Below are 27,832 nucleotides of genomic sequence, written 5' to 3' on the forward strand. Positions count from 1 at the left end.
TCTAATTGCTCGTTGGAGTTCACAAGTGGAGTCTGAGAGGAAGAGGAGGAGGAGGCAGCAGGTGGTCTGTCTGTTTCTCCCTCTGCCACGGCAACAGGTGAGCTGCTCTCTCTCTGGCTGAGGAAGGGAGAGGGCGGGGGGACTCCAGGGCTAGGCTGGAATTGCAGCGGTCCCTGATCGACCAGGGAGAGGAGGGCTGGAGAGCCTGGCATGGGAGCTCCGTCCCCCGATCTTCTGGGAAGTGAAATTCTTGGTTTTCCACCTTTGCCCTGCTAACCGGGCCACCGGGGGGACTGCAGGGCTCCGCTCCGGCAAGCTGCTGGCCCTCCGGGCAGAGCCAGTGGCATTCATCTTTCCAGGTCCCTGGTGAGCCAACTTCCCATATTTAGGGGCGGCAAAATACTTTCACAGGCTTTATGGATATGACCAATTTTAGATCGTTTTTAAGGACTGGCTGGGAATTTGTGGATGACTGCCCAAGGTGCTGGACGTCGACCCTGCACTTCTTCAGCCCAGAAGACTTCTTAGATTTTTCCCTTCTTCCTTTCCCAAAGGCTGGGAGAGTAGAATGAGATGGAATGAGAAAGAAGAAGAGGGAGGGGTAGGCAGGGAAGCAATTTGGGGGATATTTTATTGAAGATGGTGTAGTGGATAGAGCAAGGGGCCTGGGATTCAGAGGTCATGGGTTCTAACCCTGTCTGCTGTGTGACCTTGGGCTCAACTTCATTTCTCCGTGCCTCAGCTACCTCCTCTGTAAAATGGGGATTGAGACTGTGAGCCCCATGTGGGACGGGGACTGTGCATTTGCTTGTATCCACCCAGCGATCAGAACAGTGCCTGGCACTAGTAAGTGGTTAAAAAAATACCATGATTATTATTATTATTTTCTAGTTGAGGAGCAGTGTGGTTGCTTGGAAAGAGCACAGTCTGGAAGTCAGAGGACCCGTGTTCTAATTCCAGTGAGCTCTACCACTTGACTTGTGTGTCACTTTGGACAAGTCACTTCACTTCTCTGTGCCTCAGTTTCCTCAGCTATAAAAGGGGACTCAATACTTCTTCTCCCTTCTACATAGACTGTGAGCCCCATGTAGGAGTGGGACTGAATCTGACCTGGTTAATTTGTATCTACCCCAGTTCTTGGAACAGTGTTTTACATATAGTAAGCGCTTAAATACCATTACTAACTGAAAGCATTGAACCTCTTGAAAGGGATTTGCACGCAGGGTGTACCCAGAGGGCCGGTGGCCTCAGATGTCTTTTTTAACCAAGGTAGGAAAGCCTTTTGGGAGTACCAAGGTGTATTCTTATTTTTTTAATAATTTATATTTATATTATTTATATTTATGTCTATTTATATTAATGTTTGCTTCCCCCCTAGACTGCAAGCTCATTACATCCAGGGAACCGTTCCTTAATACCCACTGGGATCGGCTCTGTTCACAGTGGTGCCCTCGGGCATGTGAGCAGCTCCTTATGATATTACTGATTTTCCCTATAGGAGGGACAGACAAGAGTAAATGGGAGAGGGAGACAGTCGGGGAGATAAAAGAGGTGGGAGAAAAGAGTGAAGCGGCAGAGGAGAGAGGTGAAGGGAGGGAGCGAAAGAGGGACGGAAGAGAGTGAATGAAGGGATGGGAGGGGAAGGAGAGGAAGGGAGAGACGAAACCTAGTCTTTGAGGGCTGTTTGGGTGATTCTTTTTCAGTAGGTATCTCTGGAAGCCTATGTTCAATCTTGTTGTTGTTGTTGTTATTTCTTGGGGAGGAAACTCCCAATTTCCAATTGCCGCTGCTAGGTTGGCTTCTCTGCTGCTCTATTTTCTCTAAGGCAGTAGAGAAGCCAGGGGGTTCTCAGTCCTTCTTCTGCCCACCTGCTGCTCATGGTGGTAAATCAATCCACCTGTCAGTCAATCAATGGCATTTATTAAGTGTTTCCTGGGGGCAGAGCATGGTACTAAGCACTTGGGAGAGTACAGTACAACAGATTCGGTAGACACGTTTCCTGCCCGCAGAGAGCAGCATGGTCTAGTGGAAAGACCACGGGCCTAGAAGTCAGAGGACTTGGGTTCTAAACCCAGCTCTGCCACTTGCTGTGTGACCTTAGGCAAGTCACTTAACTTCTCTGTGCCTCAACTGTAAAATGGGGATTAAATCTTACTCTCCCTTACTTTGACTGTGAATTCCATGTGGGATGCTGACTGTGTCCAGCTTGATTAACTTGTATCTACCCCAGCGCTTAGAAGCGCTTAGAACTGTGATCGACAAATAGTGAACACTTAAAAACCATTATAAAGCAAATCGAAACAAAAATTTTCAATTTACAGTTTAGAGGAGGAGCCAGACATTAATATAAATGAATAAATAAATTACAGATATGTACAAAATTCCTGTGGGGCTGAGGGTGGGGTGAATGCCAGGCAAAGACGACACAGAAGGGAAAGAGAGTTGGGGAAAACTGCTTCATCGGGGAAGGCCCCTTAGAGGAGATGTGACCTCAGTAAGGCTTTGAAAGTGGGGAGACTGGCGTATACGGAGGGAGAAGGAGATCTTGGGCAGAGGGAGGATGTGGGAAAAGGGTAGGCAGAGAAATAGTTGAGATTGAGGCACAGTGAGTAAACTGGTGCTGGAGGAGTGAAGTATGTGGGCTGGGCTGTAGTAGGTAAAGTAGGAAGGGGTGAGCTGAATGAGTGCTTTAAAGCGGATGGTAAGGAGTTTCTGTTTGATGTGAGGGTTGATGGACAACCACTGGGAAGTTCTTGAGTGGGGGACAAGGCCTGAAGAGTTTTTTATAGAAAAATGATCTGGGCAGCAGAGTGAAGTATGGATTGGAGTGGGGAGCGAAAGGTTGTCGAAAAGGCCAGGGCGAGAGAAGCAGGGGGGTGGGGACACTGAGATCTCCCAAAGGGAGTTCAAGGTCCCGAATAGTTGGTGAGGCCAATGAGCATGGTAATCGATGAGTGAGAACTAATGTCGCTGAAAGGAGAAGAGGACAGACTGAGAGCAAATAAGGATGGGTAAACCTGGTGATCAATCCTTCATCTCCCCACCTTATAGTCATTAGAGAAGCAGTGTGGTCTAGTGGATAGAGCACGGGCCCGGAAGTCAGCAGGACCTGGGTTTTAATCCCGGCTCCACCGCTTGTCCTCTGTGTGACCTTGGGCAAGTCATTTCACTTCTGTGCCTCAGTAAACTCATCTGTAAAATGCGGATTAAGACTGTGAGCCCTATGTGGGACAGGGACTGTGTATGACCCTATTACTTTATATTCATTCATTCGATCATATTTATTGAGCACTTACTGTGTTCAAAGCACCGTGCTAAACGCCTGGGAGAGTACAATAAAACAACAAACAGACACATTTCTGCCTACCATGAGCTCACAGACTCGAGGGGGAGACAGACATTAATTAGATAAATTACAGATATATACCTATGTGCTGTGGGGATGGGAGGGAGGATGAATGAAGAAGCAAGCAAGAGTGGCACAGAAGGGAGTGGGAGAAGAGAAAAGGCTTAGTCACGGAAGACTTCTTGGAGGAGATGTGTCATCAATAAGGTTTTGAAGTGGGGGAGAGCAATTATCCGCTTGATATGAGGGAGGGAGTGCCACAGGTAGGTTGTGGGCGAGAGGTCGGTGGCGAGATCGGCGAGATCAAGGTACAGTGATACAGTACCTCGTATCTACCCCAGCACTTAGGACAGTGCTTGGCACATAGTAAGTGCTTGACAAATTTCACCATTATCATTATTAATAATTAAATGGTAATAATAGTAATGACAATCAGGGTGGGCCTAAGCGCTGGATGATCAGGTCGGACACGGTTCCTGACCCACATGGCACTCACAGTCTAAGTGAGAGAGAGAATAGGTATTTAATCTCATTCATTTGTTCATTTGTTCAGTCGTACTTATTGAGCGGTTACTGTGTGCAGAGCACTGTACTAAACACTTGGAAAGTACAATTCGGCAACAGAATTTGTTAAATCTCCATTTAACAAATGAGGATATAGAAACACAGAGATATTAGGACACTTGCCCGATGTCACATAGTAGGCAAGTCTCCTGAAAAAAAAAAGATGGTATTCGTTAAGCGCTTACTGTGTGCCAAGCACTGTAAAATGCAAGCTCCTTGAGGAGAAGGATCACATCTAGTAATTCTACTGTACTCTCTCAAATGTTAGTACAGTGTTCTGCCCTTAGTAGGAACTCAATCAATAATACTGATTGGTTGATTATCACCACAGAGATAAATAATCTACATCTTTCCTAGATGCTATGAGGCTTTTCAGCATAAGCATTTTGTCCACAGAAACAAAACCATGGTACCTAGAACGACTTACATTCCATTTACCAGCACCTGCACAGGTCGATGGTTAACGTGGTTGTCACTTTTGTGTCGGTTCTGAAAATACACATGAGAAATGTTGAGGCAACTCCACCATTCCAAGGAGCAAATCCCTGAGTAAGAAGGATCAAGTGCGAAGGTTTGTACTGAGCCTAAGGAATGCTGGGGATGTGAATCTAGAGGGAAGAATCTATATTTTTCATCTCCATTGAAAGCTTGGTCTCCCCTGAAGTCTCTGATCTTGTCTTTACAGCTGCTTCCTTTCCTACCATCTTCTTCCCAACTCAGAGGGGACAGGAGGGAGGAATTGGCCTGTTCTTCACCCCCTAACTGGCCCCCCAACCCTGTAATTCCACTATCACCCCACCCCCTCACCCCCACCTCTCTTCCTGTGAAGACTCATCATCCACCAATTATCACACTCTACAATTACCAGTTGCTTTCGTCTCCGGCATCCTGGCCCAATCTCTAATTTTCTGAGCGATTCTGAAACCTTTCTCACCTTCCTTCTCTCCTCTTGCTCCCCTATTTTGATCCTCGGGGACTTCAATATCCATGTAGATGTCCTTGTTTATCCTCCAGCTGCACATTTCTTCTCACTCTTAAACTCCACAGACCCCACCCACCCTTCAGTTTGGACCCGCGCTGGATTTTATAATCCCTAGTCATTGTATCAATTCTTTCCTCACCAAATAACCGATTCTGAAATCCCTCTCTCTTACCACAACCTTTTCTCCTGCTTTCTCTCCTTCCCAGCCCTTCCTTGAACAATGTTTTTCTCCCCACACGGAGACTTCAGGGTGGCTAGACCCCTTCCACTTATCCCAGGCCGGCGTACCCCACTTGGACATCATCCCCAGCCAACTGTTTCTGGACGCACTAAGCCACACCTTCGGTTCCCCCACCTCTGCTAATTCAACTCCCTCCTCCCCTTGTCCTTTCAGCCTTCTTCCCACCACCCCCACCGCAATACATTTCCTCCCCTCCTGCGTCTGTGCGGTGAACCACCCCCAGAGGATAACCCCATCACCAGGTTTATCCATCCTTATTTGCTCTCAGTCTGTCCTCTTTTCCTTTCAGCGACATTAGTTCTCCTCCCTCATCGATTATCATGCTCACTGGCCTCTTAACTCCCTCTGGAAGATCTCGGTGTCCCCACCCCCCTGCTTCTCTCGCCCCGATGATCAGCCGATTATTTTTCAACAGATTCAAGGCCATCAAGGGTGAGCTCCCCAGAACTGCTCCATCACCTCTCCAGATCCCTCCCATCGCCTCATAATGATAATAATGATGATGGTATTTGTTAAGCGCTTACTATGTGCCCAGCACTGTTCTAAACGCTGGGGTAGATAGCAGGTCTGTCCCACTTGGGACTCACAGTCTTAATCCCCATTTTACAGATGAGGTAATAGTAATAATAATAATGTTGGTATTTGTTAAGTGCCTACTATGTGCCGAGCACTGTTCTAAGCTCTGGGGTAGATACAGAGTAATCAGGTTGTCCCACATGAGGCTCACAGTCTTTATCCCCATTTTACGGATGAAGTAACTGAGGCACCGAGAAGTTAAATGACTTCCCCAAAGTCACACAGCTGATTAGTGGGGGGGCCGGGGATTAGAATCCATGACCTCTGACTCCCAAGCCCGGCCTCTTTCCGTTAAGCCACGCTGCTTCTCCCATCCACTCTGACATCCTTCTAAGCCACCTCTCGAGAAGAGATTGCCTGCATACGTTCAACCTGCTTCCACAACTCCACCTCTTCTCATTTTCCAGAGACACTTGCGCTCATTCTTTCCTCCCTGAATGCCATCTTCAGTCATTCGCTCTCTGATGGCTCCATTTCCGCGGCCTTCAAACCTGCCCACGTCTCCCCTATCCTAAAAAAACCAGACAAAACTGTCTCTTTCGTCTCCCCATCTCCCTCCTTCCATTTCTGTCCCAACTCCCTGTATTTCAACCCCCATATACAGTCTGTTGCTAAATCCCGTCAGTTCTTCCTTCACGCTATTTGCAGCATCTGCCACTTTCCTCAACCCAAACGGCCACCATCCTGATTCAGGCAGTTATCGTAGTTTGACTCGACTATTGCATCAGACTCCTCACAGCTGCATCTGCCTCTGGTCCCTCCCCTCTCCAGCCTAACCTGCATTCTGCTTCTGGGATCGTTATTCGAAAACACCGTTCTGCACACCTCTCCTCGAAAACCTCCAGTAGTAGCCCATCCCTTTGTGTATCCTGTGGAAGCTCCCAACCTTTGGCTCCAAAGCATTCAATCGGCTCTCTTCCTCCTTCATATCCACAGCCTTCTTCCACGACACCCCGGCTCTCGGTTGTCATTCTTCTGAAGCCAACCTACTCACTGTGCCTAGTTCTCTCTCGGGAGCCAGCAAGCAGCTTCCAAGAGAACATGTCCTACTGTTGGGGATTCGTACCAAGACTCCCATCAGTACAGGGCTCACAGATGGATTAGGAATCTTGCAGGCAGCACTGCCCAGATGGAATCTGGATAGTCTTGTGGGATCCAGTTCCCTCCTGACGGTGTCACATCCCTCAGGAACTCACGGCATCTGCTTTTAACTTGGCTGATGAATCCTGCCTCATCTTTCCCCTGGATACCAATCTGCTCGCCGATCTCCCTGTCTCGTTTCTGAACGGCTCGACTTCCCGACGGCGCTGACCCCCACCATCTTCTGGCTATTTCGTACCTCTCTATGTTCTTATTTAGAATCCTTATTCTTCTCTGACCGAGTTTACATTTATATTGATCACATCTGACTGCGTCTCTTCTCCCAGCGACAGGGTGAGTTGCTCTGCGGAGTATCTGTGCTCAAACTCTGATTGCAAACACTTCCCGGGGGATATTTCCCAGGACAATCGGACACATTTTGAAACAAGCATTATAAACTTCCTTACAAGGTCGTCGATTGCATCCTTCACTCCTGATATGGACAGCACCAGCACCAAGGGGATCACGGTTGTGTACCAAACCAATGATGAAATCTGAGGAATAAACTGTGGGGAGAGAAAAAAACAAACCAACATCTCCTGGTTAATCTAGTTTCCAAAGGCTGGGGATTAATATGAGGAACAAATGTATATGATTCAGTTCAGAGGGAGATGCTCTCATCTGGGCCACGTTAAATTAAACTTTATAAAGGCATGAAGGTTTGGCTATGTTTGCAGCATGAACTGCTGACTCTCCTAAATAACAACAATTATAATAATAAGAAGAACAATGACAACGTTTCTTAGCCAGGCTGGGATCATCACAGAGGTTCAAGGGGCTTATGCCCTGGGATCAAGAGGGCCCCTTGGGCATTCAGAAGCCCGACTCTCACCATTACGTTCCGACTCGAATGAAATCCCACTAAAGGCCTGCTTCAGTCGTGGTGCCCCTGGAGCGCACGCTCCTACTGTGACCTTCCTCCTCTCCCCTTCACTTCCCTCCCCGACCACGGCCTACCGCCACAGCCATCTTCCACCACCCCTGCACCTCCGTGGACCCCTCCCAGCTTCCTGCAGCCATCACGAGTACCCGGGCTGCTGATGCCGTGACAAGAGCTGATCCTGGCGCTCTGAGAACTATGGGGTCCTCATCTGCAGCTGCCCTGACTGAAGTCATAGAAGCACAAGCTGGAGTTGGCACCGCCCCTGCTATTCTCCAGGATCTTCCACCCCGCTGTGGCTCGAAATGTCCACCACTCATGTCCCCACCACCACCGTGGTACCTGGAGCCACGTGAGGAGGTGTGTGTGTGAAGGGGGGTGTGTTGATTTGCTCTGAAGGACTCCAACCCGATCCCTTCACCTCTTATCAAAACACTTGCCCATTCCCTTCTTCCCTCCCCGAACACCATCTTCAACTATTCACTCTCCAATGGCTTCTTCCCCATTGCTTTCCAACATGCTCAGTGTCTCCCCTATCCTAAAAATACCCTCCCTCGACCCCACGGCTTCTGCCAGTTGTCATCCCATCTCCCGCCTACCGTTCCTCTCCAAACTCCTTGAGGGAGTTGTCTACGTAAGCTGCCTTGACTTCCTCTCCTCCAATTCTCCTTGACCCCCTCCAGTCTGACTTCCATCCCCTTCACTCCGCCCAAACTGCCCTCTCAAATGTCACTAGTGATCTCCTCCTGGCTAAATCCGATGGCCTCTATTCCATCCTAATCCACCCTCAACGTCTCAGCTGCCTTCAACACTGTGGACCACCCCCTTCTCTTGGAAACATTATCTAACCTTGGCTTCACTGACACCGTCCTCTCCTGGTTCTCCTCCTTTTTCTCTGGCCGCTCAGTCTCGGTCTCTTTCGTGGGCTCCTCCTCTGCCTCCCACCCCCTAACTGTGCGAGTCCCTCAGTCAGGCTCTGAGTCCCCTGCTATTCTCCCTCTATGTCCTCTCCCTTTGGAAACTTGTTTGCTACCATGACTTCAGCTACAATCTCCGTGCAGATGTCCCCCAAGTTTACATCTCCGGCCCTGATCTTTCTCCTGCTCTGCTATCTCCTATTTCCCCTGCCTTCAGGACATCTGTACTTGGGTGTCCCGCCGACACCTCAAACTTAACATGTCCAAGACAGAACTCATCACCTTCCCTCCCAAAGCTTGTTCTCCCCATGACTTTCCCACCACTCTAGACAGCAACACCGTGCTCCCTGTCTCGCAAGCCCATAACCTCGGCGTTATCCTCGACTCATCTCTCATTCAACTCACAAATTCAGTTGGTCACCAAACCCTGTCGGTTCTACCTTCACAGCATCACTAAAGTCTGCCCTATCCTCTCCATCCAAATTGCTACCATGTTTATTCAAGCATCTATCCTATTCTGCCTTGACTACTGCAGCTCTCTCTCACTGACCTCCTTGCCTCCTGTCTTTCCTACATCAATCCATACTTCACTCTGCTGCCCCGATCCATTTTCCCCAGAGCCGTTCAGTCCACGTTTCCCCACTCCTTAAGAGCCTCCAGCGGTTGCCCATTCTCCTCTTCATCAGACTGAAAGCCCTTATCCCTGGCTTGAAGGCACTCAATCGCCCTGCCCACTCCTACTGTGCCACCCACAATGTCTTCTATAACCCAGCCCACACGCTTCGCTCCTCTAATGCCAACCTACTCACTGTCCCTCGAGCTCATCTATATCGCCACCGACCGCTTGCCCGGTCTTGCCTCTGGCCCGCACCTTCCTCCCCCGTCATATCCGACAGACGATTACTCTCCACATTCAAAGCTTTATTAAAATCACACCTCTTTGAAGTGGCCTTCCCCGACTAAGCCCTCATTTCTCATCTCCTCTTCTCCCGTTCCCTTCTGCATCATTCTTGCACTTGGATTTATACCCTTTACTCACCCTACTCTCAGCCGCACAGCACTTACTCTACATATCCATAATTTACTTATTTCTGTTAACATCTGTCTCGCCCTCTCGACTGCAAACTCCTTGTTGACAGGGAGCATGCCTACCAACTCTGTCAGCGTACTCTTCCAAGCGTTTATTACAGCGCTCTGCCCACAGCACTCGATAAACATGATTGTTGGTTGATAGATTGATTGAAGGGCTCTGAAGCTGTGGCCTGGGGGATTTGAAGGGAGAAGGAGTTCCAGCTTGGGTGGAGGGGTACACAGCAGTACGAAAGAGCAATCACGCTGTGTCGTGTAAGAGGCCCCCAGGCAACGGTGTGTAAGACATCGTCTGCACTGTGGGTGACGAAAGGAAACCTCAAACTCCGACCCAAGAAGTTCACCTTTCCGGACCCCGTTCAGTAAGTGCTTATTAGGGGCTAAGGCAGCATGGGAGATGCAGATTTTATGGGGAAAAAAAGACAAAATCTCCCAGAACGCAAACCATCTACACTGTCATGTGTCCTTCTGGGCCCAGAGATCTCTACTGGCTGCCTACATTATCTACTCTTATTGAAACTGGGGAGCTGTTTGTCCGGGCAGGCCTCTTGCCCTCAGGCTGGGTGGGCAGCATACTTGGGTTTACCATCCTCTCTCCAGCCCAACTTCAGCCTAGACAAAGGTCCTATTGACACAGTTACATCAATCTTTCCCTTGTGACCAAGAGAGATTTTTAAATGGTTGTGGAGTCCCTTTCCCCAGAGATTTTTCCAAAACCGAATCCCTCTAGACTGGGTCTTGTGGTCAGGGGAGCATGTCTATCAACTGTATTTTACTCCCAAGAGCTTAGAACAGTGCTCTGCACCCGGTAAGTGCTCAATACATACCACTGATCGATTGATTGATATGGGGTGGTCAGGGACGGGGGAGGGCATTCCTGGACAAGGAACGACTCTTCCCGAGGCTGGCGGGAAGAGACGGCGAACAGACTTCTGAAAACTCGGGGCAATTCACTCACCTGCAAGACCAGCAAAACCAGGAAATAGGCATTTGCTAATCTCTGAAACTGTTCGAACAGGTTGAGAGGCAAGAAGGTGATGATGTTATACTTTGATGTCTTGATGGAATTGGACTGCGGAAAGAGAAAACCAGAGGCATGAGGAGAGACCAGACCAAAGACAGTTCTGCCGGGGCTGACTTTAGCCTACTCAAATGTTAGGTGCATCCCAAGAGGGTAGAGGTCCCTCTTCGGCCCACCGCCTCACTCTAGATTCCTGACTCAGCAACAGGCGGGGGAAACCTCGCGCCAGCCTCCAGTGACACGGTGAGTCGAGGTGCGTCGATGGATCTCGGTGCTCTCTCGGTGGGGAACTCCGGGGCCCGGGAAGGAAGCCTTAGGCCACCGCAGCCAATCTCTCCACCCCAATCCCCTGCTGTGTCTCCTCTTTTGCTTTCTGTTTTCCCATCCTCCTCCCTTCCTTCCTGCCCCCATTTCCTAGAATTGGTTTGTTCCATTAGGCGATGTAACTCCACCCGTCTGGTGGGGCTGCAGAAGGTCTTCCCGTCCCCTGGCACGTTGGCTGAACTCTCCATGCTTGGCCCTGAAGAAGGCCCACTCCACCAGTCCCACTTCACCCGGCCCGAACACAGCGTCATCGCGGTATTCACTGAGCCCCTCGATAACCCCCTAATTGGACGCGCAAAGCTTTCCAGCTCCGACTGAGCTCAGTTCTTCCAGTGGCTTTGATGGCAATCCGCTACCGCCCTGCTTTCTTCCTGATGAGGAAATTCTGAGGAGGAAGGAGATTTGCAGCAGGCAGCCTGGAATACACTCCATGCAGAGGGCAGTCTTACAGCCCTAAACCTTCGGACCATCAGTGAGGAGGTGGTGGGGAGTGGCTCTGGGAATGGGCCACCCTGGGGAAAATAAGGCTTCGTTTCCTCAAAGGATCCACTCCAGCTGGAGTGAGGGGATTAGGCCGCTTCACATATGACCTCCCATCTGGCGGACCACCCAGTGGCTCATTCTTAAGTGGAAGCCCCAGATATTGTGCAAAAAGGCGTTTCTTGGGTATTATCTCTATTTCAGTCCTGTATCTAAATCTCATCTCTGCTTCCTTCCAAATAATCTCTCATTTCTGACAGTCGTGGTTTATTTGTGCAGCCCTTACTGTCACTTATCTCCTGAAAGTCTCAGGGCTCGGTGAAATAATGAAGAGCCGTCTCCGATATCTGCTGCAGCCCTGGCACACGCTGCTTCCTGTGACCAGAGTCTTCGGCTTCGGAAGAATACCTAGGCGGCCTGAGGGGAGACACCTAAGGAATCATGGTTGCGGGTTCTTTAGGTGGAAATGGGGTAAGAGGCCCAGGCAATCCCTGTATTGGACATAGCTCAGTGGAAAGAGCGTGGGCTTGGGAGCCAGAGGTCGTGGGTTCTAATCCCGGCTCCGCCGCTTGTCTGCTGTGTGACCTCGGGCAAGTCACTTCGCTTCTCTGTGCCTCAGTTAACTCGTCTGTAAAATGGGGATGAAGATCGTGAGCCCCACGTGGGACAACCTGATTACCTTGTATCTCCACCCCAGCGCTTAGAACAGCGTTTGGCACATAGTAAGCGCTTGACATCATTACAACACCCCAAACACCACAAGGGTAGAGTTTGTTCTAAGAATCAGTTGTCTCTGGGGAATTCATCCTGATTGGATTGGACTACCCTTTCACCAGGAGGGTTGGCCTTTGAAGATATTTGTTTTCTCCTTTCACCTAAATCCAGGTGCCACAAATTTTCACTTAGCCTCTCTCCCAAATCCTTCAGTGTGGGAAGGAAGGAAGGAAGGGAAAGACTATCACCTGCCTTCTCTAACCAGAAAGTATGTATGTGCCCAACTCTGGGCTGGATGCTATGTAATGTGAATGAAACAGATCCCTCGATCCGTGGGAGGTCCCACACGACAATGACTGAGGCAGAACTTCTGAGGTCAAAAATATGAAGGCACAAAAAATGACTAGATCATAAATAATACCCAGAAAATATATGATGGTAGAGAGCCAATGATCAGATCTTCCAAACAGTCAGTTGAACTAATAATAATAACTATTATTATTATCATGGTATTTGTTAAGCACTTACTGTGTGCCAGCCACTGTACTAAACATGGGGGTAAATACCAGCTAATCGGGTCAGACGCGGTCCCTGTCCCACAAAGAGTTCACCGTCTTAATCCTCATTTTACAGATGAGGAAACTGAGGAACAGAGAAGTGAAGTGACTTGCCCAAAGTCACACAGCAGACAAGTGCCGAATTGTACTTTCCCATTGCTTAGTACAGTGCTCTGCACACAGTAAGCGCTCAATAAATACGAGTGAACGAATGAAGTGGCGGAGCTGGTATTAGAACCCAGGTCCTCTGATGTCCAGGCTCTTTGCACTAGATCATGTTGCTTCTCTTAGTCAACCAAGTCAACTGGGATCATTTGGTTAAAAAAGCAAAAAGGTTGGGTGAAAAAAACCAACAAAACGGAAGATAGGCTCTTATCTGAGACGGACATATTCCAGACTTCTGAAAACTTTAGCCAACCTTGAATCTGTGAGTTCAGAAAGCAGACTTTTAACTGTGTGTACAAATGAAAAGGTCAGGGCCAGTCCGGAGTGAGGTCTTCCAGGGAGCAAAGACCGCATCCGTTTTATTCTTTTGAGCCAGTGCCCAACGTGGGGCTATAGATAAAAGAGGAGATCTTACTGCCATTATTATTCATCCCGGCACGATATTGGGCTGTAAACTTTCAAAAAGGCTCAGGAGAGGGCCAAGCGGAGGCTCCCAAAAAAGGTCACGATATAGGCTGACGAAAGCCTTCTGGGAGATCTTCCGCTGAGCAAACCGACTCTTACACTTCCCCTTTCCTTAGCTGACCAAATCCACTCTGCCACAGGAGGGGAACAAGGTAACCGTAGTCTGAAGGGGAGAAACCTGTCTCGGTGATTTGGTCTAGTGACTCCCGAACGGTCGGCCCGGAAAACCGGACCTGTGGAACTGAGGGCAGCTCCTTCAGCTCCATTTCCTTCGTGGAGGCTGACCACCCCTCCGCTCCACTCCTGCTCCAGTGTGGGATGACAGAGAGGGAAAAACCTGGAAACAACGAATCGTTGCTCTGCTCTCCCCTTCCCTCCACACTGTTAACAATGTGGAGGGAAGGGATGAAGTCAGAGGCCTAAGTTGGAGAAGCGGCGTGGCTTAGTGGAAAGAGCGCGGGCTTGGGAGTCAGAGGTCGTGGGTTCTAATCCCGCCTCTGCCACTAGTCAGCTGTGTGACTTGAGAAAGTCACTTCACTTCTCTGTGCCTCAGGTACCACGTCTGTAAAATGGGGATTAAGACTGTGAGCCCCAAGGGGGACAACCTGATTACCTTGTATCTACTCCCGAGCTTAGCACAGAGCTTGGCCCATAGCGAGTGCTAAACAAACACCTTTACAAAAAAGAGACTTAGGTCACACGGTCCTGCCCGATGGATGGTAGTGAGCATGAACCTCTGCTCTGGGCTGTGGAATTTTTTCAATATCCTCTGACTAAAAGCAGCCAACGGTCTTCATTACCTATCCCCGGTCAGCCGGGGAAATATCCCTCTCCTTTAATAACAGGGTCTACAGCATCTGTGAAGTACTCAGAGCGGAAGTGTCACAGCCTGCGCTGTTGGGAAAACAGCCTAGCCTCGAGTGGGGGGGACTTTCCTTCTCCCCTGTAAGGTACCACCTCTGGCAGAAGCAGGGAATCAGTGTAGTCTAGTGGTTAGAGCATGGGCCTGGGAGTCAGGAGGACCTGGGTTCTAATCTCGGCTCCGCCACTTGTCTGCTGTGTGTCTTTCTCTGTGCCTCAGTTGCCTCATCTGAAAAATGGGGATTAAGACTGGGAGTCCTGGGTGGTTCAGGGACCGTGGCCAATGCAATTACTCTGTATCTACCCCAGCGCTTAGTACAGCGCCCGGCACGTAGTAAGCGCTTAACAAATACCACAGTTATTATTACCGAATGAATATGTGTCCTAGACCTCTCCATTGCAAAGAGCTCAGTGATGTTTCCCATCTGGCTTCCCAAATATTGGGCAAAAAGGGTCTGGCTACTCTTCTCCTCCTCCTCCTCCTTCTCCTCCTCCTCCTCCTCCTCTTCTCTCTCCACCCTACGGCTGGGCCAGCACACACAGGTTGCCAGCTCTGAAAAACTGGGGTCGACAATGCTTTTTCCATCCTGCTTGCCAGGACCGATGGAGTCGGTGACTGAAAGCCTGGGTGGGGCTGAGTTGGAAAATCCCCCCCAGTCCTTTGTCTGGGCAGTTCTGTGAGAGTCACTGGGTGTTGGCAGCAAGAATTCCAAAATACTTGAAATTTGTCCCAAAACCCTAGCTACTTCTCCTACTTTCCATTACTTAACTGGAATCGATGAACTGCACTCTGTGCTGGGCTCAGGAAATCCGTGTCCTCCAGGAGGGAAGGCCCAAGCACTGACAGAGCATCCTATACGTTTTAAGGCACTATTGCATGATAGCCAGGAATCGTGTTTAATTTAGTCTCGGAGAAAATTTTGCTGAGACTGTACTGGGCTGCAGCCTTAAAATGGGGTTCCCCGCTCCCTGAGGGCCCCCCCAACACCCCGGTTCATTTACTAATAATAGCAATGATAATTTTGGTATTTGTTAAAAGCTTACTATGTGCCAAGCACTGTTCTAAGCGCTGGGGTAGATATAAGGTAAGCAGGCTGTCCCACGTGAGGCTCACAGTCTCAATCCCCATTTTACAGATGAGGTAAATGAGGCACAGAGATGTTAAGTGACTTGCCCAGAATCACAGAGCAGGCAAGTGGCGGAGCCGGGATCTCAGCCCAAGGTCAAGTCATTTCACTTCTCTTACAGTTTCCTCATCTGTAAATTGAGGATTAAGACTGTGAGCCCTATGTGGGAGAGGGACTGGGTCCCACCCAATGACCTTGTATTTGGAGAAGCAGCGTGGCTCAGTGGAAAGAGCACGGGCTTTGGAGTCAGAGGTCACGCGTTCGAATCCCGGCTCTGCCACTTGTCAGCTGTGTGACTGTGGGCGAGTCACTTAACTTCTCTGTGCCTCCGTTACCTCATCTGTAAAAATGGGGATTAAGACTGTGAGCCCCACGTGGGACAACCTGATTCCCCTGTGTCTACCCCAGTGCTTAGAACAGTGCTCTGCACATAGTAAGCGCTTAACAAATACCAACATTATTATTATTTACTCCAGTGGTTAGGACTGTGTCTGGCACATTGTAAGGGATTAACAAATACAATTATTTTATTATCATTATTAATAACAATAATAATTATGATTGCTCAGAAATCCCTCCTCTCACCCCTTCACCCCCAGAGATGAAATGAACCAAGTCCAAATGCTAGCTGTGTCTGAAGAATGAGACTGAAGGTGGTCAGGCAAGCAGAGTCCAGGATGGAAAAAAGCCAGGCCCAAGGGCTGGTTACTCACCGCATATTCAAATTTCTCATTGAATTCCCGGTTGTTTGCTTGTAAATGCCTCTCTTGCTCTGCAGAGATGGAAGAACACAATCAGGGAAAGAAAACCCCTTTTTGTCTGCAGAAAAGAACTCCAGAAGAAGATGCCCATTCTACACAGTTGCTCCCCCCCCACCCCGAGTCACCCCAAATATGAATTCCCCCTTTCTCCCCCAAGTGAGCGAATGTGCTGACATTCAATTTCTGGCTGGGGAAGCAAAACCAGAGGAGTCCATGGTCCCAGAATGAGTCAGAAAAACACCAGCTTCCAGTCCCCGCTTCAGCCTCTGGACCACATCCGGCATCCCTAGACCCTTGAGGTTCAACAGCAGGACCTCAGTTGGCTTCCGGGTTGGTGAGAAAATCTGCCCTCTCGGGGGAGTCGGTTCCGTCAGATTGGAGTTTCAGAGGGTTGAGGTTGTCTTCAAGCTCCAACCTGATGGTTTCGGGGCCTTGTCTGACTATGATAAAACCTCCACAAGAACGCAGCCCAAACACCTTAAAAGACTTACTGATCGTGTGATATCTTAAGCTCAAAGCATTTAAAACCTCATCTTCCTTTGCAAATCCAGTCCCCCACTTAATTTTCCTATCACCGGTGGCAACATGCCATCCTCCCTGTTTCTGAATCCTACCACCTTGTCATTATATTGACTCCTTGTTCTAGCAAGGGCACAGAATTGGCAATTTAAAAAAAATACAAAAGTAAGCATACGCTAACCAAGTAAACCCCATTGAACTGAAGCTCCCTAAAAGAGCATCCCTTCAGACTATCAACCCAAAGGAGCCTAGAGTTTAGTCAGAAAGACACACCACCCGCTCAACAGAATAGAGCCCTGTTAGTCTAACAGGCTGATTGATTGATTAGGATTGATTGATTGACTAGGAGACCTCTCAATCCAGATTTGGGCAGAATATATTTTCTAGGCTGTAAACTAGACTGTAAACTCCTCTCTAGACTATAAGCTCCTTATGGGAAGGGAACATATCGGCCAGATCTGCTCCAGTACTCTCCCAAGCACTTAATACAGTGCTCTGCATAAAGTAAGCGCACAATAAATGGCACTGATTGACAGATCAAAATCGCTCGCGATACTGAACGACACATCTGGGTCCCAGAGAGCAGTTTGAGGCGGCTTTTAAGCAAAGGCAAAAGCCTGGAAGTGGGCCAGAATCTTGTTAATAGTCCAGAGTCCATGCAGCCAGAGGCCGTTGAGTCTTGATTCCAAACACAACCTCTTAACCCGCCACCTCACTCAAATCCCACATCCCCACATTACTATTCTCTCCCCGACACAAAGGCCTCCGTTCCTTAGATGGCCCCTTCACTTATCCTGAGCCATCACGCCACGCACTTGGACTCCCTACCAACCCTCCTCCGCTCCAGCCCCTCACCTCCACCCTCTCCGCCCAACTCAACTTCCTCAGCCCCGCCATCCCTCCATGGATCTCGACCCTAACGGCTCCCCTGGCTGGGAATCACCTCCACAGCAGGGCTTCCTCCGCTCTCGTGCTTGGTCTGCAGAGCCCAGGAGGAAGAAATACAGATCCCAAGCCAACTTCTAACACTTCAAATTCACATTCACTTGCCATAACTCTGCCCTCTCTTCTCTCCCACTCCTCCACTTAATTTTCCTATCACCGTTGGCAACTTGCCTATTGGCTCCATCAATTATGCAGACCTTTAACTCCCTTCTGAAGTCCTTCACTGCTCAGTTTCCTAACCTCTTGCCCCTGACGACCTTGTCAGCTACTCTGTTGAAATAATTTACAGCATCAGGTGTGAGCTTCCCAAATTCTCCCTCCCAGCCCTACAACTTCCTCCCACCTCTAATCTAGTCTCTCAACCTTCCTAGCTGTCTTTCAAGAGATATCCTGCCTGCTTTCAAAATCTATTCTCCCCACGCCTCTGATCCCATTCCTTCTCACCTTCTAAAAATACTTGCTCTCATCTTCCTTGCCTCTCTAATTGCAATCTTCACCTACTCGCTCTTCGTCAGCTCCTTCCCTTCTGCTTTCTAACACCCTCAAGTCTACCTTATACTTAGAAAGCCTTCTCCGATTAAAAAGGCGTCCCATCGCCCTGCTCCCATTTAATCAGTCGATCAATTAATCGTATCTATCGAGTACTTACTGTGTGGAGAGTACTGTGTACTAAGAGTACAATACAATAGAGTTGGAAGACCTGAACCCTGTCTACAGAGACCTTACATTCTATGGGAGGAGACAGAAATTGAAAGAAATTACAGAGAGGGTTAATAGTTGAGTATAAGGATAGGTGCAGAAGTGCTTCGGGGTTGGGGTGAGTATCAAAGTAGCGCTTAATTACGTAGGTGACACAGAGGGCAGTGTGGTTAGGGGAAATGAGGGCTTGGACGGGAAAGGCCTTTTGGAGGAGGTGTGACTTCAGGGGGGCTATGAAGGTGGAGAGAGTGGTGGGCTGTCAGATACGGAGGGGGAGGGAATCCCAGGCCCAACGGACTAGCTGAATGAAGCCCGCTAAACTCCCTGGGGGTCAGAGGCGAGTTAGACAAGACAAGGAACAGAGAGTAGGTTGGCATTAGAGGAGCAGAGTGCCCATACCGGGTTGTAGTAGGAGTGCAGCAAGGTAAAGGGAGGAGGTGAAGAACCGATCGAGTGCCTTAGAGCCGATATCCACTCTCCTCAAATGGATCGTATATTCCCACTGCATCTACTTCCTCTCTCCCAATTCCCTTCTTGATTCACTACAGTCTCTTTTCTTAAACTTCCTTAAGCTACAATCCCCCTGGTCAGCAATGACCTCCTCTGTGTCAAATCTCTCATCTAATCCTCCTGGACCCCTAGGCTGCCTTTAACCCTGTGGGCCACTCTTTCTCTAGGAAATGCTTTCTCATCTTGGTTCTCTCCTGCCACTCGGGCCGCTGTTACTCGATGACTTTTGCTCACTCCTCTTCCAGCTTTTAGCTCATAACTGTAGTTGTCCCTAAAGGCTCTTCTGAATCCACTACTCTTCTTTCTTGACCCTCACTCAGTTGGGGACCTCACCCTTTCCCCATGGCTACCAAACCTAAGCAGGTGACTACCAAATCTCTTTTGTTAGCCCTGACCTATCACCTCCTCTGTGACTTTCCATTTCCTCTTGCCTTGAGGACTTCACCACTGGGGCACCCCACTCCAGCTTTGGAAGAAGCCAAATAGAAAAGAGATTCTGGGGGTTGACAAAGAGGCAGGACGGGCCCTTGTCCTCCACCTTTTTAGAAGGACATAGGAAAATTTCAGGAGAATTCTGGGCTTAAAGGAATTCAGATTCACCGGCTTCAGATTTGGGAGATCTGGAGGTGACCCCGGGTTCTGGAGGTAAAGATCCCGAATACAGTCTTCAAGAGTGGAGATCAATCAGGAAGGGGCACGTTGAAATGAACCGTCCCGACAGATCCCGGCCTGGAAGGATTATTCCAAAGAAAGGCTTACAGGGTAGTAAGGAATCCTGGGGTAAAAGTGGAAATCTCTCAAGTGCTTAGTACAGTGTTCTGCACATAGTAAGCACTCAATAAGGATGCATGAGTTTAATGTGGTATTGGGAACCAAGTTACAGCGACAAGCTAATTACAACAAACTGAATTGCGACTCACAGGCCGAGAGGGAGAACGGTTATCGGATCCCCACTGACTCCAAATACTACTGATTGGATCGTTGATAGATGGACCTTTTAGGGTTCACCCCTTGTTTGTAGGCCATTTTTGGTCACTCGGGGAATGACCAACTGAATGAATGAGTTAAACGTGGTGTTAGTAACTAAATTATAGTGACGAGCTAATTAGAACAAAACCTCTGTTTTCTAACTACAAGGATTACATCTGTACTTTTCCCGGAACACGTAATATTAAACCTGGTTTAACTCAGCAGGGTGCATGGGTGCTTTCCAAAAGGTGAAGAGAAGCACCTTCATTATTGGATATAAAGAATAATAAAAATAGCCTAGTCGATAGAGCACGGGCCTGGAAGTCAGGAGGATCTGGGTTCTAATTCTGGCTCTACCGCTGTCTGCTGTGTGACCTTGGGCAAGTCACTTTACTTCTCTGTGCCTCAGTCATCTCATCTGCAAAATAGAGATTAAGACTCCACGGGGGGGGGGGGGGGGGAACAATCTGATTACCTTGTATCCTCCCCAGCACTTAGAACAGTGCTTGGCACAGAGTAAGAGCCTAACAGATACCATCATTATTATTATCATTATTATTGTGACCAAACAAGGGGTGAACCCTTAATGATCCATCTGCTTTTTAAGGCTACCTATCAATTCATTCAGTCTCATTTATTGAGCGCTTACTATGCGCAGAGCACTGTACTAAGTGCTTGGAATGGACAATCTGGCAACAGATAGAGACAATCCCTGCCCAATAATGATTATTCAATCAGTAGCATTTGGAGTCAATGGCAATTTGACAACTGTTCTCCCTCTCAGAATGTTAGCCCCATGTGGGACAGGGACTGTGTCCAAACTGATTAACTTAAATGTCACCCAGCGATCAGTTCAGCACTGGACACTTAATATGACAAATACCAACTTGATTATGATTCTAGGATTTATGGAGTACTTAATGTGTACAGAGTCCTGTACCTGGGAGAGTCCAATAATCAATCGATGGACCGATAAATCAACGGAATATACCGAGCACTTACGGTGTGCAGAAAACTCTACTAAGCACTTGGGAGAGTACAATAATCAGAGCCGACAGACATGTTCACTGCCGACCAGGTGTTCGCAGTCTAGAGGGGGACATAGATAGTAAAATAAATTCCAGACTTGTACCTAAGTGAGATGGGGCTGAAGGAGGGGTGAATATCAAGTGCCTAAAGGGTACAGGTGAAAGTGCACAGGTGACGCTGAAGGGAGAGGGAATGGGGGAAATGAGGACTTAGGGAAGGCCTCTTGGAGGAGATGTGATTTTAATAAGGCTTTGAAAGTGGTCGTCTGTCATATCACAGTTCCAGGCCGGAGGGAAGACGTGGGCAAGGGATCGGTGGGGAGGTAGATGAGCTCAAGGTTCGCTAAGTAGGTTGGCATTAGAGGAGCAAAGTGTGCAGGCTGGGCTGTAGTAGGAAATCAGAGAAGTAAGAGAGGAGGAGGAGAGCTGATTGAGTGTTTTAAAGCCAGTGGTAAGGAGTTTCTGTTTGACGCGAAGTGGATGGGCAACCTCTGGAGGCTCTTGAGAAGTAGGGAGATGTGAACGGAAGTTTCTTTGAGAAAAATAATCTGGGCAGGAGAGTGAAGTGAGGACTGGAGTGGGGGCAAGACAGGAGGCAGGGGAGGTCATCAAGGAGGCTGATGCAGTAGTCAAGGCGGGATATGTTAAGTCTTTGAATCAGCGTAGTAGCATTTCGGTTGGAGATGTGAGGGTGGGTTTTAGCGAAGTTGTGAAGGTAGAACCGACAGGATCTGGTGACAGATTGAATCTGTGGGTTGAATGAGAGAGGTGAGTTGAGGATAATGCCAAGTTTACTGGCTTGTGGGAAGACGGTGATGTTGCCTACAGAAATGGAAAAGACAGGAGTAGGATTGGTTTGGGTGGGAAGGTGAGGAAGATTACTTATTACTGTTACACGAGAAGTTAGTAGATAGAGCACGGGCCTGGGAGTCAAAGGAGCTGAGTTCTAATCCCGGCTCCCCCACGTGTCTTCTGCGTGACCTTGGGAAAGTCGCTTTACTTCTCTGTGCCTCAGTTGCCTCATCTTTAAAGTGGGCATAAGAGTGTGAGCCCTACGTGGGACCGGGACTGTATCCAACCAGATTATCTCATATCTACCCCATGCTTAGAACAGCACATAGTAAGCACTTAACAAGCACCATTATTATTGTTATTTGCTGCCTGTGTGCAGAGCACCGTACAGTACATTTAATAAATATGAGCCCGTGGCTCAGTGGAACGAGCACGGGTTTGGGAGTCAGAGATCATGGGTTCTAATCCCGCCTCCGCCACTTGTCAGCTGTGTGACTTTGGGCAAGTCACATAACTTCTCTGTACCTCAGTTACCTCATCTGTAAAATGGGGATTAAGACTGTGAGCCCCATTGTGGGACAACCTGATTACCTTGTATCCTCCCCAGTGCTTAGAATAGTGCTTGGCACATAGTAGGTGCTTAACAAATACCATCATTATTATTACATGTACCCCTATAGATTGAGAAGCGCTCAAGGGACAGGGCCTACGTCTAGCTCCCAGCTACATACTCTTTCCCAGCACAGTACTCTGCACACAGTGAGCACTCAAGAAATACTATCACTACTATTACTGTGTACATAAGTGCTACACTTTCGGAGAAGGGGGTTGAGTATCCGAGTGCTTAGGTAACGGAGAAGTGCCGAAGCGGCAGTTGGTGGGGAATCTGGTTGGGGAAAAGAGAGATTCGTCAGGGAAGGGCTCCCTGGAGCGGAGGTGATTTTCAGAGGGGCTTTGAAGATGGGGAGACCAGTTGTCTTCCAGCTGGGACAGGGGAGTTCCAGCCAGAAGGATGGGCATAAACAAGAGGCTGGCACCATCTCTACATGGATGACCCACCTGCCAGCTCCTCCAGCTCAAAAAGTCCAAAACTAAATTCAAAGTCCCTCCCAAATCCTCTCCTCCTCCTCCTCTTCCTCCTCGTAACTTCCCCATCTCTGCAGTTAACACCAGCAGCCTCCGTTTCTCAAGGTGTTATCCTTGACTCCACTCTCTTTCAGAGAGTCAGCGAATCCTCCCTACTCTTTCTTCCCTTCCCGTCCAGTCAAACGGCTACCATACTCATCCAAGCACTTGCCGTAGCCCAGCTCGACTATTGGATCAGCCTCTTCTCAGACCTCCCTGTCTCCAGTCTCTTCCCGCTTCATTCTGCTGCCATGATCATTTTTCTAAAACATATCTCCTCAGCAGCCTCCACTGATTGCCCATTTCTCTGCACTAAGCAGACCCAAATGACCTTTGACACGAAGGTGTTTATTCCGCTCTTCCCCCCCACCCCCCGTTATCCATTCTCTTTGCCCACTCCACCCAGCTCGCACCAACCTATTCGCTGTGCCTTGTTCTCCCCCTTCACTACCCACCTCTTGCTCAAACCCTCGCTCCTTCCTGCAGCTCCCTCCCGCTACGCCTTTGGCAGTCATCTGCTCTCCCCCTCTGCAAAGACTTTCTGAAATCACCTCCCTGGATCACTCTCTCAACTCCCCACCCTATTTCCTTTCTGCTGCTTCTTCTGTACTTCTCGTCACCTAAGGATTTGCATACTCACGCTCTGCCCCCGAGGCCCTTGTGAACACTGAATGGATTAGCCAGTTGCATTTTTTGAGCACTTAATATGTACAGAACACTGTACTAAGCGCTTGGGAGAGGACAACATACCAAAGTTGGTAGACGTGTTCCCTGCTTACTGTCTAGAGGGGGAGACAGACATTACAATAAATAAATAAATTATGGATAGGTGCTGTGGGGCTGAGGGAGGGGAGAATAAAGGGTGCAAATCCAAGTTCAAGGGTGATGCAAAAGGCAGTGGGAGAAGAGGAAATGAGGGCTTAGACAGGGAAGGCCTCTGGGAGATGTGCTCTTAATAAGGTTTTGAAGATAAGGCGAGTGATTGTTACAGATGAAGAGGGAGAGCCTTCCGTACTAGAGGCAGGACGTGGGCGAGAGGTCAGCAGCTAGACAGACGGAATCAAAGAACGGTGAGTAGGTAGCATTAAAGTGCGCAGTCCGGGTGGTAGTAGGAGATCAGGGAAGTAAGGTAGGTTGGGGCAAGAAGATTGAGTGCTTTGAAACTGGTGGTGAGGAGTTTCTGTTAGCTGCGGAGGTGGATGGGCGGCGACCACTGGAGGTTCTTGAGGAGTGGGAAAACACGGAAGGAATTTTTTTTAGAAAAAGGACTCGGGCAACAGAGTGAAGTACGGACTGCCGTGGGGAGAGACAGGAGGCAGGGAGGTGAGTGAGGTGGCAGATGCAGTAATCCAGGCGGGATAAGGGCTTGGATTAATAATATGTTGGTATTTGTTAAGCGCTTACTATGTGCAGAGCACTGTTCTAAGCGCTGGGGTAGATACGGGGTAATCAGGTTGTCCCACGTGAGGCTCGCAGTTAATCCCCATTTTACAGTTGAGGTCACTGAGGCACAGAGAAGTGAAGTGACTTGGCCACAGTCACACAGCTGACAAGTGGCAGAGCCGGCATTGGAACCCATGACCTCTGACTCCCAAGTCCGGGCTCTTTCCACTGAGCCACGTTGCTTCTCACGGTAGGAGTTTGGATGGAGAGCAAAGGGTGGATTTTAGCAATGCTGGGAAGGCTGAACCGACGAGATTTGGTGACGGATTGAATATGCGGGTTGAATGAGAGAGATGGCCGACCCCTCACGTCCTCCCTCTGACCTGGAACTCCCAACCCCTCCGTGTACACGGGACCTCTACTCTCCCCATTTTCAAATTCTTAAAGTCACGTCTCTTCCAAGAGGCCTTCCCCGATTAATCCCTCTTTCCCCCTACTCCCTCTCCCTTCTGCGTCGCCTAGGCACTTAGATCTTTAACGTGCGGTCCATGTCTCCCTACTCTTCGAAAACCTCCTACGGTTCATTCATTCAATAGTATTTATTGAGCGCTTACTATATGCAGAGCACTGTACTAAGCGCTTGGAATGTACAATTCGGCAACAGATAGGTACTTAAGCGCTTACTATGTGCAGAGCACTGTTCTAAGCGCTGGGGGAGACACAGGGTCATCAGGTTGTCCCACGTAGGGTTCACAGTCTTCATTCCCATTTTACAGATGAGGTAACTGAGGCACAGAGAAGTGAAGTGACTTGCCCAAAGTCACACAGCACGGTTGCCCATCCTCCTCCGTATCGGACGGAAACTCCTCACCATAGGCTTCAAAGCACTCGATCTCTTTGGCCTCCACCACCTTACCTCGCTGCTTTTCTTCTACCACCCAGCCTGCGCACTTGGAGAAGCAGCGTGGCTCAGTGGAAAGAGCCCGGGCTTGGGAGTCAGAGGTCATGGGTTCTAATCCCGGCTCCGCCACTTGTCAGCTGGGTGACTTTGGGCAAGTCACTTCACTTCTCTGGGCCTCAGTTACCTCATCTGGAAAATGGGGATGAAGACTGTGAGCCCCAGGTGGGACAACCTGGGTACCTCGTATCTAGCCCGGCGCTGAGAACCGTGCATGGCACATAGCAAGTGCTTAACAAATACCATTATTAAATATTATTATTTGCTCCTGTAATGCACTGCATCTCGATCTCGTCTAACTCGCCTCTGACCTCTCACCCACATCCCGCCTCTGGCCTGGAACATCCTCCCTCTTCATATCTGACAATCGCTCTCCCCACCTTCCGAGCCTTATTGAAGACACATCTAATAATAATAATAATAATGTTGGTATTTGTTAAGCGCTTACTATGTGCAGAGCACTGTTCTAAGCGCTGGGGTAGACACAGGGGAATCAGGTTGTCCCACGTGGGGCTCACAGTTTTCATCCCCATTTTACAGATGAGGGAACTGAGGCACAGAGAAGTGAAGTGACTTGCCCACAGTCACACAGCTGACAAGTGGCAGAGCTGGGATTCGAACTCATGACCTCTGACTCCAAAACCCAGGCTCTTTCCACTGAGCCACGCTGCTTCTCCTTGAAGAGGCCTTCCCTGACTAAGCCCCCATTTCCTCTTCTCCCACTCCCTACTGCATCAATCTTGCATTTGGATTTTCAGCCTTCATTCACCCTCCCTCAGCCCCAGAGCACGTATATACATATCTCATAGCTTATTTATTTCTATTGATGTCTGCCTCCCCCTCTAGACTGTAAGTTTGTTGTGGGCAGGGAACATTTCTGCCAACTCCATTATAATGTACTCTCCCAAGTGCTTAGTACAGTGCTCTGCATACAGTAAGCACTCAACAAATATGATTAATTTAAGCGCTTGATATTCGCCCCACCCTCAGCCCCACAGCACTTATGTACACATCCATATTTTTAAATTTATATTAATATCTGTCTCCCCATCTAGTCTGTACGCTCTTTGTGGGCAGGGAACATGACTCCCAACTCTCTTGTATTGTACATTATTATTGTTATTACTCTTTCAAGCACGTAGTACAGTGCTCTGCCTCCAGTAAGTGGTCAAAAAATACCACTGATTAATCGATTGATTCCTCTCCTAGCCTTATCACTCCACCTCCATCCTTTAGCTCTATATTTTTTTGAGGGGTTGGGGCAAGGGGCCCTTCAACACACTTCAGACTGTGTCCCCTAGGACATCTGCCATCTCACAATTCTCTTAGTGTATCCCTTTGGCTCCCAAGTGGTCCCGAAAGCTCAGAGAAAACCCAGGAGTTTCAACATCCATTCTTGGGCAACTTTTCTCACTCAAGAATAATGAAGCAATGACATGAAAACCACAGACAAAAACAGCCTGATGAATTTATCATGTCCAAGCTCTTCTGGGCAGAGAACATATATACTAACTATTTTTGCTGGGCAAAAATAAAGACCAAAATTGACAGAAGTTAGAAATGTACTGATGGGCCAAAATTCCTGATACTGATGCTGAAATTCCTTACATAAATGGGAACAAACCAAACCAATGTCCTCAGAACATATCCCCTTATAACTTTTACGGTACAGAACTGAAAAAAAAATCCATTTTGGATATCAAAAAACATTCTCCACAGGGTCATCTATTTTGAATCAGGAAAAGTTAAAGGTTGGCTGGAAAAGTCATTAATAGATTAGTTTAATTAGGTAGTGAGATGGTTTTCTGTTGACACGGAATTAAAGCGATGACATAGATATGAATGTTATTCCTTAAGGCAACTTCAAAGGAATCTGTGATGAGATGCCTGCTTGAAACTGATCCCTCTGGCTGAAAATTTCCACGTGGAGTTTCAGGGCACAGATCGTTTTTTGTTGGAAACTGAGCTGACCAAACTCAGCTGTGCTTGAGCTCTATGTAGCTTTTAGATTAAGGAAACTTTGACACTTTGGGAAGCCAATTCTTCAAAATTCTCTTTCCTCTAGGTTTTGCCGCTACACCGTCTCCAGGGATGAATCCTGGCAGTCTGAGCCTCTCGGGATTGCAACTCTGGCCTCTCCCCTGACTCAAGGAGATTTTTGGTTCTCTGTGGCCCCTTCAAGGGCGTGCCGGCTTCCCAGGGTCGGGAAGGTAACAAGCCACCCACACCTGCAGCCTGACAAATGATTGCCTCGGTCCTCGGTGCCAAGATCCATTCTTAAAATTCCCAAAGCTCCTTAACGGTGGAGACGGTTCGGTACGATCCCTCACCCCTAATGGAAAGACAGATCAAGCGTGTGTACCTCTGAGTGGGATTGCATTCCACCCTGAATAAAGCCTCATGAAAAAGATCAAATTTTCCTTTACCCGGGAGGGCGGCTCCCTTTGGGAACGTCGGAGGAGCGTCAGGTCCGAGAACCTGTGCAGAGGGACTGGTTACGGGCTAGTGGCTCGAGGGAAGGAACGGATTGTAGTGCCGGTGGTTGGCACGCCATCCCTCACATTCTCTCTCCCCTCCTAGCTGTGTTGGGGCCGGGGCCTGCCTGGAGTGGGACGGGCAAGAAGGCAGGCAGGGATGCAGCCCATGCCTTCGTGCGCGCAAAAGAGCTTCTGTGTGCAGGACCCACGTGTGGGC

The 27,832-nt window shown here is 48.8% G+C and overlaps 1 protein-coding gene and 1 long non-coding RNA gene across 8 annotated transcripts in view; one reads left to right on the forward strand and one right to left on the reverse strand.

The window, feature by feature from the left end:
• LOC114810143 lies at positions 1-27,540 on the forward strand. 2 transcript variants are annotated; one of them, XR_003757871.2, is made up of 4 exons: positions 1-97; positions 10,754-10,999; positions 11,867-12,031; positions 27,204-27,540. It is a non-coding gene; the product is annotated as an uncharacterized LOC114810143 (long non-coding RNA). The 2 variants fall into 2 exon arrangements; XR_003757872.2 differs by lacking the exon at positions 1-97 and adding an exon at positions 243-366.
• The window catches only part of LOC100090442 (phospholipid-transporting ATPase FetA-like), a 130,553-nt gene that overhangs the window by 66,094 nt on the left and 36,627 nt on the right, over positions 1-27,832 (reverse strand). For all 6 annotated transcript variants that reach the window (XM_029060291.1, XM_029060290.2, XM_029060292.2 and 3 more), the window contains 4 exons: positions 16,163-16,221; positions 10,694-10,807; positions 7,257-7,355; positions 4,338-4,399 (listed from right to left, as the gene is read on the reverse strand). In XM_029060291.1, coding sequence (XP_028916124.1) covers positions 4,338-4,399; positions 7,257-7,355; positions 10,694-10,807; positions 16,163-16,221 — 334 coding nt within the window. The remainder of the gene's footprint in view (positions 1-4,337; positions 4,400-7,256; positions 7,356-10,693; positions 10,808-16,162; positions 16,222-27,832) is intronic.

This window comes from Ornithorhynchus anatinus, chromosome 3 (genome assembly GCF_004115215.2).
Source record: "Ornithorhynchus anatinus isolate Pmale09 chromosome 3, mOrnAna1.pri.v4, whole genome shotgun sequence".
NCBI classification, from domain to species: Eukaryota; Metazoa; Chordata; class Mammalia; order Monotremata; family Ornithorhynchidae; genus Ornithorhynchus; species Ornithorhynchus anatinus.